Source organism: Synchiropus splendidus, chromosome 6, assembly GCF_027744825.2.
Source record: "Synchiropus splendidus isolate RoL2022-P1 chromosome 6, RoL_Sspl_1.0, whole genome shotgun sequence".
Lineage (NCBI taxonomy): Eukaryota > Metazoa > Chordata > Actinopteri > Syngnathiformes > Callionymidae > Synchiropus > Synchiropus splendidus.
The window spans coordinates 23,238,769-23,252,352 of record NC_071339.1 but is presented as its reverse complement, the minus strand read 5'-3'; the positions used below and the strand labels follow the sequence as shown (position 1 = coordinate 23,252,352).

The 13,584-nt window shown below is 40.2% G+C and overlaps 2 protein-coding genes across 2 annotated transcripts; both read right to left on the bottom strand.

Moving 5' to 3' along the window:
- Positions 1-96: 96 nt before the first annotated feature.
- phtf1 (putative homeodomain transcription factor 1) lies at positions 97-9,168 on the bottom strand. The gene is made up of 17 exons (XM_053869080.1): positions 8,424-9,168; positions 8,237-8,344; positions 7,231-7,287; positions 7,105-7,174; positions 6,876-7,034; positions 6,432-6,603; positions 6,095-6,215; positions 4,674-4,853; positions 4,355-4,600; positions 4,122-4,250; positions 3,622-3,891; positions 2,150-2,281; positions 1,988-2,074; positions 1,581-1,736; positions 1,422-1,517; positions 1,229-1,354; positions 97-656 (listed from the first exon to the last, which is right to left on the bottom strand). Exons 2-17 carry the CDS (start codon positions 8,264-8,266, stop codon positions 636-638), a joined length of 2,052 nt encoding a protein of 683 aa, XP_053725055.1. The 5' UTR covers positions 8,267-8,344; positions 8,424-9,168; the 3' UTR covers positions 97-635.
- A 584-nt stretch (positions 9,169-9,752) lies between these two features.
- On the bottom strand, positions 9,753-10,712 carry LOC128761186 (olfactory receptor class A-like protein 1). Its single transcript, XM_053869217.1, has one exon. The coding sequence runs from the start codon at positions 10,710-10,712 to the stop codon at positions 9,753-9,755; it is 960 nt and encodes a 319-aa protein (XP_053725192.1).
- Positions 10,713-13,584: the final 2,872 nt, after the last annotated feature.

Here is a 13,584-nt window from a genome sequence, read left to right as displayed (position 1 = left end):
CTTCTAATCCTCGAAGTGAATTAGCTACAAAAAAAGGTTAACAAAATTGAAAACAGAGCTCAACTTCATGTAGTGCAAAATGAGACACACGTGAAAACAAACAAAACAAAAACACTTTATTTGCTACCAAACATCTCAGCTAGCAATATACATTATGAAACAATGGTCCCCCATTTAGATAACAGTGGTAGAAGTTAATAACACCACCCGAAAATAAATAAAGCCTCTAGCAAACAGTGTTTCCTTTTCATAAAAAAGATCCCAAATTCAGCTTCAGTCCTATGTACTAAATCCAGTTGTAAATGCATCGTCAAATGAGCTAAACACTACATCAGTTTCACACGTTAGTTGTTCTCAAAGCGGCTGCAGCTTCAACTGGTTCCTATTTTGAATCACATGCTGAGGAACATTCACAGGTCACGCGGGTTAGTGGCAGGGTGAGTGGAAACTGTGAGCTGGGCACAGACATGAGCAGCAGTCGGAGCATCTCAGGCTCCCCAGGGAACCGGCGATGAAGGCACACAGACAGGTTTGACTTGGAAAAGCACAGGTGATGAACATGCTGTCAGTAGATTTGCACTTATGGTGAAGACTCTCCAGTGTTACCAGCGTTGTAGTGTTCTCTTGTGATCACATTAAGACTTGATTTTCCAGAGCTGAGGAATAAAAAAAAAAAAAAAAAAAAAAGAATTTAAATAATCAGTTCAAATAGTCAGTAACATTTGTCAAATGCCAAATTGTGTGTCTTTCATATCAACGCCATCTGAATTTTGTATTTGCATATTGATAAGCTTAAGATGGAATCAGGCAGTAATGTCGAATTGATGAGGACCATGCTTATACATGAAGGTACTGATTGGGATGAGCCAGATCAATTTCCACTTTCAAGTGAAAAAACTAAGACATCAAAAGCCAGGATTAGGTCATGAAGTCTTCATCATCAGCGAGCAATCTAATTAAGAAATATAAAATTCAACCTTTCAGAGGAGTATTCAGGGAGTATTATGGACAATAAAGAACTAATTCTAATATATTCTGAGTAGAAAGGAGGAGGTTCATTGAAAATGGGGGAAATTACAGCATAGAATTTGGTGAAAAAATATATAATTGAATACATTTTTTTTCAAATTCAGTAACTAAAATTGAAATCTTGCGGAGAAATGAGCACCTTCATATTTTAGTATTCCTGTAAAGGAGAATCAATTCAGGTGCTAAAGGGCAGACTCACTCTGATGTTGAAACCCAGCAGGTCACTGACCACTGCAGACACAGCAGACAGGATGACCACTCTGGTGATGTTGTAGATCAGAGGGTTAACGGTCAAGCCCAGAAGCCGGAATGGAGTATCGAGTTCCTGTTTGAAAGTAAATGAAACATTTTTAGGAAGTAACAGACTTCTAACAAACACACATGACTCTGACCTTCATCAGTTTTGTTGCAAGTTTCAAAACATTGTTGACAATGCTGAGTTCCTCTTTCTTGTTTGGCTTTTTCTCCATCTTGAGATACAAGTTGATCTGAAGCAGAACGTGGTACAATGGTTGGTAAATAAAACAGAGAAAAGTGGCGGAGAATCTCACCTGTTCAGTGAGCAGCACTGAGGAGTTGCTGTATTTGCAGTTGGTCTCAGAGCCCAGCGTGGCAAGTCGTAACAGGAACAGGATGAGAGAGGAGCCCCACAGTACCAGCTCCCAATTTGTCAGGGAGTCCAGGAATGTTTTGTGACTGTGCAAAAGCTAAGGCCAAACGTTGGGAGAAAGTTGATAAGCTCCAGCTCCAACATCATCCACTCAATGGAGTCAGCTGAAGACTTTTTTTTTCCCTAATTGTAATTACGTTTGGTGCAGCTAAAAAACAGCAATGACTTAGAACTAATTCAGCGCTACTTTTTAAATATATAAGGTTTCCTGTGTTTCCCTTTTTTCTCCCATGTTTCATGATTTGATGATTTGGGGCACCTCTTCACTGCCCTCCAGACGACACTGACCTGTGCACAGATGATGAATGAAATAGACAGGGCTAGGAGGAAGATGGTGGAGACAATGACGTCAACGGAGCGCTGGGGCCCTCTTCTCTGCAACAAACAAGCAAGTGCTTCATTAAAACACATGTCAGTGTGACTCCTCTAATCAACTGAGAGAGCACGCACCCTGAGGAAGGAGCGCAAAGACAGCCACATCTTTATGTTCTGCACTTTCTTCAGCCGAAAATGAGGGATCTCAGATTTCTTGGCCTTGCGAGCTGACGTGATGTGGCTGAAGTATTTTGCAAACAAGAGTCTCTGTTGGGAAAACACACACCTCTTCAGTCCAGTTAGACGGCCACTGAATGTCATGGAGTGTCGTTAACTGCCAAGAACAGAACATAACCGCCTGACTAATAAAACAGAACACCTGCTTAGAGTGGCTTAAAGTTACAAACGTAAGGTGTGCATACAAAGATTACATGAACTGCAGGGCCATTGATAACAAGTATCATAAATCAATTTTCCATCAATATGCGCACATGTACCAGGAAATAACTGTTATGAGACCAAAAGACTAAGACGGAGGCCAAACTGAATACAGAACAAACTACTAGTTTGTTCCAATATTAGCATTTCAATCTTAATTTATATCTAAAAATGACAACTGTTTCTTTTGCATTAAGAAATTAAGGCATCTATGACAAATGGACAGTTTGGTCTTGATCGCTGTATTGTATGGTATGGTCTTGACATCGGTCTTCAGTACAACACGTAAGCACATAAAGTGCAAAAGAGTCGTCAGATTTCCACTTCAAAATGTAGTCAAACACCCAGATACTCTTGAGTCAGGGTCACTCGTGTTCTTGTCTGCGGCTTTGCACATTTGTTTACTTATGAGGGCGCAGCTTCATCCCCTATTGAACACTCACTCCTTTGTTTACGGGCTCTGCCATTCTGACCTACTAAATTCACTCAAAAGCATTTTCCTGTCGTCCAGACTGAACAAGATAAGATCAATAAAAACAGGGAAGGAATGTTGGCGCTGTCAAGCTCCTCGTTTGGTTTAAGCGGAAAAGGTTGAGTTAGCTGGTGTATTAGCATGATTATTGTGTGGTATTGTTTGTATAATATGTATAATACACTCAACTCAAAGACACACACAGGGTGGGCAACAGCCTAAGTGTAAACAGAATGCAAAATCAAAATACATCTTTTGACTTCTTACTTTCATGGCACATTCAAGTAATCCCGCAGAATCAGAAGGATTAGTTATTAAAAGAAAACACCGTATCATGGTATCACATGATCATGCATTTGTTTGGAGGCAAAAATGTACAAATAAATAGTCGACAACTTGTGATGGCTACCTTTCTGAAACACAGGTTGTGTCGTTCTTGGTCTCTAGTACACTAAAATAAAGTCCAATACAATCACATAATGACAGCTGATCTGGTTTGCATTTACACGGAAACTATTTGCGAAAGGCTGCAACTCGCCAGACCGTGTAGAATTTGAATTTCCTGCCACCTACTGTTCAAATCAGGTATCACATCAACAAAGAAAAAAAGGAAAAGAAAAGGCTCAATCGACATTTACTTCAAGCTTAATTGTTTAACTTTCAATCCACTCTGCAAGAATGGTCTCGATCCACTCACCTGTTTGTAGGTCCTCTCAGCCACACACATCATGAAGAAGAACAGCCCAGTGAGACAGACTCTTTGAATTGTAGTGATGAGAAAAAACAAGTTGGCCCGGGCGTTGGCTGGTCTCACTGCTGACTCCAGGAGCTCTGCGAGTGACAGAGAGCTGAGGCAGGACATGTCCAGGTGCTGGGCAAGGCGAAAGGCGAAGGGAAGCAGAGCCAGGACTGTGGTCACCACACCACCAAACACCAGGTAGCCCATCCCTTGTTCGGCCAGTTTCACCTGATAATTCAAAACAAAAGCAACAGAGATAAAATACAAAGAACTGTGACCTTTCTCTCTCATTTCTAAAAGGTGGAACTACACATTGAAAACAGTTAGCAATAGCATAACTCAATCCAATTAATAATGACCATCATTGCACATAGATTTTCAAGTGGCAAAAAAGGGAACAAATAAATGAGTCGATAGTAGAGGTGGCTACACAACAGTCTCTAAGGAAGAGCAGGTACCCTGTTGAGGATGATCCCACTTATCTCCAGCACAGACATCTCAGCCTTCTTGCACTCGCCCTGCTCCCATATTATAGCACTAACTCTGTCCTCGGATGGATGGCATGCATGAAGCCAAGACAGCTGGTACTGTGAGCCGAGAGACAGAGCAGCTCAACACATAGTTTCACATTCACAATCATTTATTACATTCCACTGTTTATCTTAAATTATAGTCTAACAAATGGTCTTACTCCTGCGATCCCTTGCTGCAGACTCTCGTCATCACTGCTCATTGTGCGAGCATGTGGGAAGGGCATGCTGGTGTTGAACCTTCCCTTGCCGTCACTGTCGCTGCTCACGCTGGAAACAGAGTCGGGGCATTGCAAGAGCTCCTCCCACATGGTGTCGTCAGTGTCAGACGCCGCACGCGAGGCGATGCTTGGCATGAGGCGCTCCACTTCACGGGGTTTCGCTTTGGCTGGATGGTCATACGGCTCCTTGTTAGGACAAGACAAAGACAGATGAATCCTCTCCTTCATTTTCTGGCTAAAGTGATAGTTTCTGACTCACCGTGGTGTGGGAGTACGTCTTCATCATTCTCTTCCTGGGAGAAAGCAGAGGGACTGAGGCGGGTCGCAGTGGCAGGGAGTCGCGGTTTTCCTGGGGGGAAATTACTTCCACTGGGGGTCGTCGTACCTCCTCCTCACTTGAGAGCTCGTCTGACGCACCAAAGCCAGACTTTCTTTTGGCCTGTCACATAATTGAAACCACAGGTTGAAAAATACTTTTTACCACAACAACCAAATGAAAAGTAGCTCGGACTTATACTGCAGCACTTGGACAACATAGCAATGTGAACACAGTAGTGAGTGGCCAGGACAAACAGTTGACACTTTGATCACTGGATCACCAAAGTTACAGTAGGGAAGTCCGCTGAGAAAATCAATCATGTCAAATACTGTTTTTGAAATTTCAGTGTTCAATAATAAGCGTAACATTTAACCTATACTAACAGTATTTATATTGTTTACATAAATAACTAAGGTGTGTTTCTGTCAGGTTAGCAAATTGCTTTTTTTCTGAAATCCAAGTTGTTTTTCCACACAACTTCAAGTCTTTAAGTTATTATTATTATATTATCACAATTATCATTATTGGTATTATTATTATTGTTACCACCTACATAAAATGCTGTAAAAAACAAAACAAAACAGTACAATTGTGCTTATTTCTTTGCCAAAAACAAAACTACAGACACCTAGCTACTATGGCATGTTATTTGGAGAAAATAAGGATACACTGCGTTATATTAACTTAAAGTAACCATTGCAAATAATATAATATGTTTTTTTTGTCTATTTTAAAAATGTTTCTATTTATTTATTGATATGGTCATTTATTTTATGGTCATTTTTCAGTATTCCAAAATTTGTCTCAATTAGATAACGTGGCATTTTGATGTACCTTTCAAGCAATATATTTTTGACATCTTCATTTCTAGTATATAATTTTTCATGTCACAGAACCTCTGATACACACCTTCTCTCTGTGTTTGGAGTTGGGCAATTAAATTGTATTGTATGTGTGGTTTAAAGGACATTCATAGATTCAAAAACTATAATCTCAAAATTCATATTTTAAAAGGTGTAGTCATGAAAGAATGATGGCGGCATAATCTTACAGGTTTCAATTTTGGTTGCATTTTGACTTGAACAGGCAGATAACACCAGACACCAAATAAAACCATAGCAACAGCAATATTCCAATTGTTGACTTGTATTCCGACTTGAAAAGAGTGAGTAGAAGAGAAAATGGGATGGAAGTTGCGGAAGTGCAACAATCTCAACAACCACTAGAGGTCAGTGAAGGGCTTGACAAAGTTGTGTTTTTTTTTTCTCCTAACGATGACGTCCAATCCCAGAGACCGCTGAGGAGACCTCATCTGTATTTCACCCGTGTCCACAACGTAACGCGGTGTGTCAAGTTCATACCCTTCTCTCCTCGTTTCTGTACAACAGTTCATTTTCTTCAAACAGCCACGACCCCTGCTGCTCTGTCTCTCTGCTGTCGCTTTTGTCCTCTGCTTTTTTCTGCCCTCTGCCTTTTCGCGGCCTGCAGGAGATTTAAAAAAAAAACTAAACATCATGCAGTGAGAGGGTACACCGAGCCAGAGCCTTGGCGGCGACTGAATTATGACTTCAGAATTATTACACAGAACAAACACAGACTGATGAAGTGTAGGTTTATGTTGTGTAATGAGAAATGTTATGACCGGCATGTTTGCACAGGAATATGGGCGAGTGCACGGCATAACAATCAGAATAGCACCTCCTTCTCCGCGCAGGGCTGCTGGCAGCTGGACTGCCTGAGGGCCACCGGCTGGACTCAGTCGACACAATCTGGCAGTGCACGGTGCCGAGCAGGAGCATCAAACACATAGGCCCAAACACCTCGCTGGAAGTAGCCCCCGGGACCTCCAGGTACAGCATGATAGCAGCCACTGAGAGGAGAAAAACAACCACAGGAGTCTCTCAGGAGGTCATTTGTGCTCACTGATGAGGTTTGTTTGTTCAAGTGTGATACGGCAACAACCTCTTCTCTGAAGAACAATGCTACAACACGAATACATGGGAGCCATTAATCACTTATTTGAAATTGAAACTACTTTGATTATGTGTGCACTTATGTATCATTTTCACGCAAAATAAGACTTTGACATTATTATATTGAAAGCTTAATCGGATCTGGTTACACTCAACACTTGCAACGGACCTTGCATGAAGTACAGCACGAGGATACATGAAGAGACAGATTTGGAGGTGACCTGGATCCACCACTGGAAGAAGAATGGGAACAGCAGCACTCGGACCAAACCTTTGCGGGTCAGTGACGTCCATGGACTCTGTGGTTTGGCTTTGCTGAATGTGGAGCCTGTTATTAGAATGAATTCAGTTGTCACAACTCAAATGTCAACAACAAAAAAAGCCCACTTCTCCTTCACCTCGGACTAAGTCCACGTCAATAAGGTCCGGCTTGATGTGACCAGTCTTTCGTGGCTTGCTGTCCAAACCCTTGGTGAATGCACATTTTACTTTACGCATTTCATTCTCAGAAAAACACAACTTACATTGAGATCCGCCTGTTCCAGGGACTTCTCCCACACTTGCTGGTCATAAGCACCAATCTGAGGCAAAGATATTTAGCCCATATTAAACCAAAGGTGTTTGTGAGAAGAAGGTTAAAGGTTTTTGTTTAAACTTGACCCTAAAATAGGGCGATCAATTGTTTCAAAACATGCAACCATTGCAAATGTGTGTAAAAGGGAAGGACGTTGCAGAAAAGAAACAAGTTACAAAATATTTCATAACTCAAAGATCATCCAATGTTGAACCTGCTCCAAGGTAAACGGCATATATAAGACATATATTCTATTTTTTAAAAAAGTGTTTATCGTGGCTAATTTATTTAATTTTTATTATTTCAAGATAAAGGCTTCTTTGGCCTCACATACAATACTAATGTGAATAAATACACTTTTTGAGTCATTGTAAAATATATATAAATAAATTACTTTAATGTATTTCCAATGTAGTTTTTAATACATTGAATATTATATATATATAACCGTGACTAATGGACACACTGCAGAGAACTTTAGTCAACCTCTATACTATTAATTGTGGCAGATGGAAGGCACCACTAGCCAAAAACGCAAAACTTCTGGTAGTCTTTTGTGCTGGCTTTAAGACATTATTACAGTGTATAATATCCATTAGACCAGTAACATAGTGAGACTATCTCAAAGAACATACAGTAATGACCACGAAACACGTCTCTAACATGATGTTCAACTTCATCTTCATATTTTACACATCTTAAAATTATTAAACACTATCTTGCAACAACCCCACATTTCCCCACCTATACAAAAAAGCAAATATTTTAGATATTTGTAAATACAGACTGTGCTGTGTAACGTCCTCGCTCAAGTCACACATATTCAAGCAATAGATGGAAGATTAGTATTACTATAAGTGTGTGTACTTGTTTGGGACTATAAAATACGCCTCAAGGAAAAGAGTAAACAACAATAGAGGAGGTTTCTGGTCCAGCAGCCTGTTGAATTGGCCCACCTTCTCTTGGTACCAGGATATGGTGGCCATTGTCAGCGCTTGCTGGTAGCGGTCAGCTCATTTCACTGCACAAAAGGAGATGGACCGGGCACGAATCCAATATTTTCACTAAGCAGGGAAAGAACGAGAGAACAACATGGCTGTGGGTAACTACGAAGTTGAGAAACAAGATGATAGATCAACTTACCTGTGATTGCGTTAAATCAGTGGTGGTTATGCGCAAACTATAATAAACTAAGTGATCATTTTATAAACATGGACTGAGTTTATACTGTGTCATCGACTTCTTCATCTACTAGTACTACAAACTAGTGCCCTTTACCTCAAATCTACGACATGACGAAAGGCAAAGAACATTTTCCAAGTGCCATAATAAACCAAAAGCAAATCTAAAACAAACCCTCAGTCCAGATTTGTTTCACGTCCACGCCTCACGTCCACCAACTTCACTTTTGTTTGACAGTTCAGTTCCGCTTCCCAGTTTCCGGGTGTCGCAACTTCATCGCCTTTTCCCATAGTCTTGTCTTCCAGGCATAATCCACCGGCAGCCGCGCATCGTCCAGTCGATAAAATGCTGTGAAACTAAAAGCCTGATCCTCACTCTTTTAAGTATTTACAACCATTTTAATTTCAATGGCTGATAATCTATGGTAGAAAGATCCTTAATGGCCGACCCAACTGGTCTGACTTGGTCCCTTTAAGACAATGAACGGGCCTAATAATCATAATTTTCAACAATAAACAACGCTCACAATGCGCTGACTGAAGTTCCATTAAACGTTGTCGTTGAGGTGTAAGATCATCAAAACAAAAATAATTATCCTAAATTAGTGCAATATTTAGTAATAGGTGCTAATAAACTTATTTCGATATTTATGTTGAACAGATTACCATTAAATGTAATATTGTGGAGGTGAGTTTTGAAGCGTTTAAATTGCGACACGCTAGTCTTTATATTCGCATCTTCTTATTACCGTACTTTTCTGTGATCAAAGGATTTGGGATGTTGCTGCAAGATGACGGGACAAAGACTTAACATGCTTTATTGTCTTCCTGCTAAAGTGGTCAAAATGGAATATGAAGGGAGGCGTGTACGTATATCTTAATCTTCGATTAATGTTTCAAATGTTACAATACTTTTCTAATCTCTTCCAACATAAGAGTAACCTAGTTGGCGTACGCTTTAGTATCACCATTAATCGTCAGTTTTGGGCAAAGAAATCTGCATAAAATTTCGGCACGAGTGTCATTAAAACACAACTAGTATATTAATAACATGACAGAATAAAGAACAAATGTGGGGGAAATGCTCTCCAACACTGAATGATAATCGAGTCGCTTCAGTAGTAGCACAAGTGTATTTCCTTTTCTTTATGACGAAAAGAATCACATTGAGAGACAGTATTGTGTCATGTGGTATAATATGTATTTTATTGGATATACTAAAGCATATTTTACAGGACAAGTGGTCCAGGAAACCTACGTTATGGCTCATATGAGCTGTGAAGCATGATATTCACTGTCTGGGAAGGTGAAAATCACGAATTTCTATAGTGTCCACAGATGGGTTCTCTTGCTTGGCTGTGCACATGATCCTTTCCTTGACCTTCTTGTTGGAGGAGATGATAAAGTATGGACCGAGGGAGGCATAACAGGACGAGAAGAAAACCCTCATGTCTGCGACCACAGGAGACACCTTGGCCACGGTTAGCATGTAAATCCAGATCACGTTATCAATCCCAAAGAATACCACGTACAGGATGACTAGAGTGACCACAGTCTTTGCTGCTCGTGTTTCGGCCCCCCTGCTGTGTGAGCGACGGATGTCCTTCACCTGACGAGTGTGGCGGTGCAGGAGCACCAGGATGTAAGCACTGGAGCCCACCATGAGGGCAACAAAGGCAAAATCCCTTCCTGAAACTGCCACCCCGTTTATCACATACGACAAGTTATCTCTGAAATCCACGTGGCAGAAGCCGAGGTTGAGGGTGAAGGCGGGGACGGTGCCGTTACGGGGTGCCATGGAGAAGAAAGGAGCGGCGATGCAAATGGCCATGTTTAATAGCCAAAGTCCGGCAAAAGTGGGGAAGACCAGAGAGGGAAGAGCTAGCTTGACCCTGGACAGGTGGGTTCCAGTGGGGGCGATGGTGACGGCCTGGAACATGCTGAGCATGCAGGTGATGCAGACGGACAAAGCCCTGCCGATGCGGTAGGTGTAGATCACCACCTTACAGCCGGGGTCGTTCAGGAGATCCTTCAGGCCAAACACAGTCATGGTCTGAGGGATGCAGCGAGTCGATAACAGCAACAGATTGGCAAAAACCAGGTGACACAGGATCCAGTCTACAGGAACCAGCTTTGGCTCGCTGTAAATAATGTGGGCGTACGCCAGCAGCACCACAGAGTTGCCCAAAACACCCAAACCTGTCTGCAAAAGGAAGGAAACCCCTTTGATTGTGACACAGAGATCCATCATTTGTTTAAAACACCCTCATCACGGGAACCTAAATGATGATAAGAAGCCTCTCAACTGTTGTGCGCCGTCTGAGTAAGGCATTTTATAGCAAGTCCTGAGAGATGTTTTTTTCTGTGGCAAATGAACAGTCCTAAATTAATGAAACAATCTCAGAGGACCTTTGTTGGCCATGGGAACTTCTTCATTTACCCCTTAGGGATTTATTATCTTATCTCTTATTTCTGCATTGTTATAATCACACATTAATTTTTCGCACAACAACACACAATTCAGGACGTATGTGTTCATACAAGCTGCAATGGACGCCACTGTCTGTTAGGTGGAAGAGGTGGAAGGTTGAAGAGGTTGGAGAGTGAACTTGGGTCCACTCTGTGTGGAGTTTGTATGTCTTCCTCATGCTTTCCTCCAACAGCCGTGAAACAAACACACTTAAAATTGGTATGCTGTCCCCCACCACTAGTCGCTGGTGTAGACTGAATACATCCCATATTATTAAACAAAAACCTTTTTGAAATATAAACATTAAAAGTAAGTATCCGCTTACAGATTTAAAATGAATGAAAAAGCTCCAGGCTGTACTTCTGTGTTAACGAAACATTTCATCATTGGTGATAATTGAAAAGCCTCAGGTCACACGTGTCGTGTGAAGTCTTATAGTGCAAAGTTTTTTTTTTTTTTTAAATAATTGCTTTGAAGTTTTCTAAGAGCCTACAACCAATCTCCCGCAATCAATTACAAAGCTAATTCCCCTATGGAGCTTGGGCGTAGTGGAACAAACCCTGCAGAGACGTCACAATGTGGGGATTGAAAATGCAAGAAAAAACAAGAAAACAGCCTAATGATGCCTCGGATGAGCCATCAAGGTGCTTTTAGATGCACAGCTGGTGCATGAACTCCGTCTTCCTCATGACCCCAGAGCATCTGAAATGACACAGCGGAGCAAGACAATTAGTAGAATTACAACGAATGTTTGCACTAATTAGGAGAACAGGGACTTTCAGCTATTATTCATTTATGACACGCAGCTTTGGCATCTGATGCAGCGGAAGTTTGTAATCTAGAACGAGGCTTCTCAGCTACTCCGCAGAAGGTGTGCAGAAGATGTTTATTCTCAGGGGGTCAGACTTAAAATTGTCACAAGACGATTCCATCTGTTTTTTTTCATGTGTACAAATTCAAAGAGCTAATTAAAATGGCATGTTCTAGCATGTACTTCTCAAGGGAGAAATACAACGTGCTGCGAGTTACAAGCGGCAGTATTTTCATCTTTATACTGATGTTGTTGATTGTCAAAAATAGAACTTGTCATCAAAGGACTTACAATAACTCCAGACATGAAAACATGTTTGAGCGTGCAAACATGTTGTTGTGTCCAGAACATGTTCATTTTATGGGACCCACACCTTCAAAAGCCTCATATGACATAATACTATGAATTAAAGACAAACAATAAGTTGATGCAACTTAAATGTCAAACATGCAAAAATGGAGACGCAGATTCAATAGTTATTAATATCATCTAAGTGTCTATGGTATTTGTATGGTAATGAACCTATTTACTTTTTAGAAACTGCATATGCATATATATATATATATATATATATATATATATATATATATATATATATATATATATATATATATATTCTTGTGTATATATCACAAGAAGCCACATTTTTCAATTTCAATGAATTTGGTATATTACTGAATCAAATGATGGACCCATACATACATTTACGAACAAAATATTATCTATTATACATCAGTTTGACAATAGCACAATAAATCACGATGTTGGCTATATTAAAGTTTTTATATTACCTTATTTAAACTAAAGTTCCTTTAATGTCTTGAAAATATGTGTATAAGAATTTCAATATAAGAATTTCAAACACATTCAGAGTAGTGGAAACCCTGCCCACTGTCTGGAGAGCAAACCGTTTATTACTGTTACTGTTACTTTTATTGTTGTTTTTTTTTTTTTTCAATCTAGAGGAGAAGATAAGTGCTACTAGTTTTTAAATACAGTATGTGTGCAAAGCAAACTCAAACTTTTGTTCAGCTTTTGCAAAAACTAGTTTGTAACAATGTGCACAAAAGACAAACCACAGCGTCATCATTTCATAGGCCTCAATACTGTATTTCAGAATGCTAATTTTATTTTGAAAAGGTTTGTACTAGTACTAGCACTAATTTACTAGTGTAAATGCTCAAGACCGAAAACCACTATGACACTTTCTTGCATCATAACTTGGCTGATGACCAAAACTAGTACCCTGACATTGTATAATAGTATAATCATCCTCAAGGGTTCCTCTAAAGAAGTGCTCTAGACTCATATTTCATATGGTAACCATCTATTGAAATGGCTATAACTGAGTATCCCTGCAACAGATTTTTTGTCTGCCAGCCCTGATGCTAATTTCTGGAGGATTTGGCCAAACAGTCTGTAATATTAATGGGCTGCACTTGCGTGTGAAAGTTGACCACGAAGGACCTTGGATTTATTTGTGTCTGTACATTCATGCCTCAGATGATTCGTGCTCCGTCTCAAAAATACACACTGAAACAATGAATAACGCATTATGCTGATGTAAAAAAAAAAAGAGCCACAGAGCCATGAAGTTATTTTTATTTACCTTTCCATTGTATAACACAAAATGAGTTTGGCCAGAAACCTGTCCACGAGTGGATCACAATTTGTATGGAAAAAGCCATGGATTACAGCTAAATGGATTATTGAATGAGATGAGCATTGATAAAGTTACAAAAAAAATTAAATACTAAGTGAGTGTAATATTATATTCGTGCCGTCCAAACTCTATGTCTTGCAAGGGACAGCACAGCCGTCTCTGAACACTCTCGTCTAACT

What these genes read in the sequence shown, in the direction of transcription:
- LOC128761186 (XM_053869217.1), bottom strand. Translation starts at nt 10,712, where the DNA reads ATGATGGATCTCTGTGTCACAATCAAAGGGGTTTCCTTCCTTTTGCAG.
- phtf1 (XM_053869080.1), bottom strand. Translation starts at nt 8,266, where the DNA reads ATGGCCACCATATCCTGGTACCAAGAGAAG. An exon ending in TATCCTGGTACCAAGAGAAG is followed by an intron (nt 7,288 to 8,236) that starts GTGGGCCAATTC and finishes TCTTTGCCTCAG; the next exon opens with ATTGGTGCTTATGACCAGCA. An exon ending in ACAGAAACGAGGAGAGAAGG is followed by an intron (nt 4,854 to 6,094) that starts GTATGAACTTGA and finishes ATTATGTGACAG; the next exon opens with GCCAAAAGAAAGTCTGGCTT.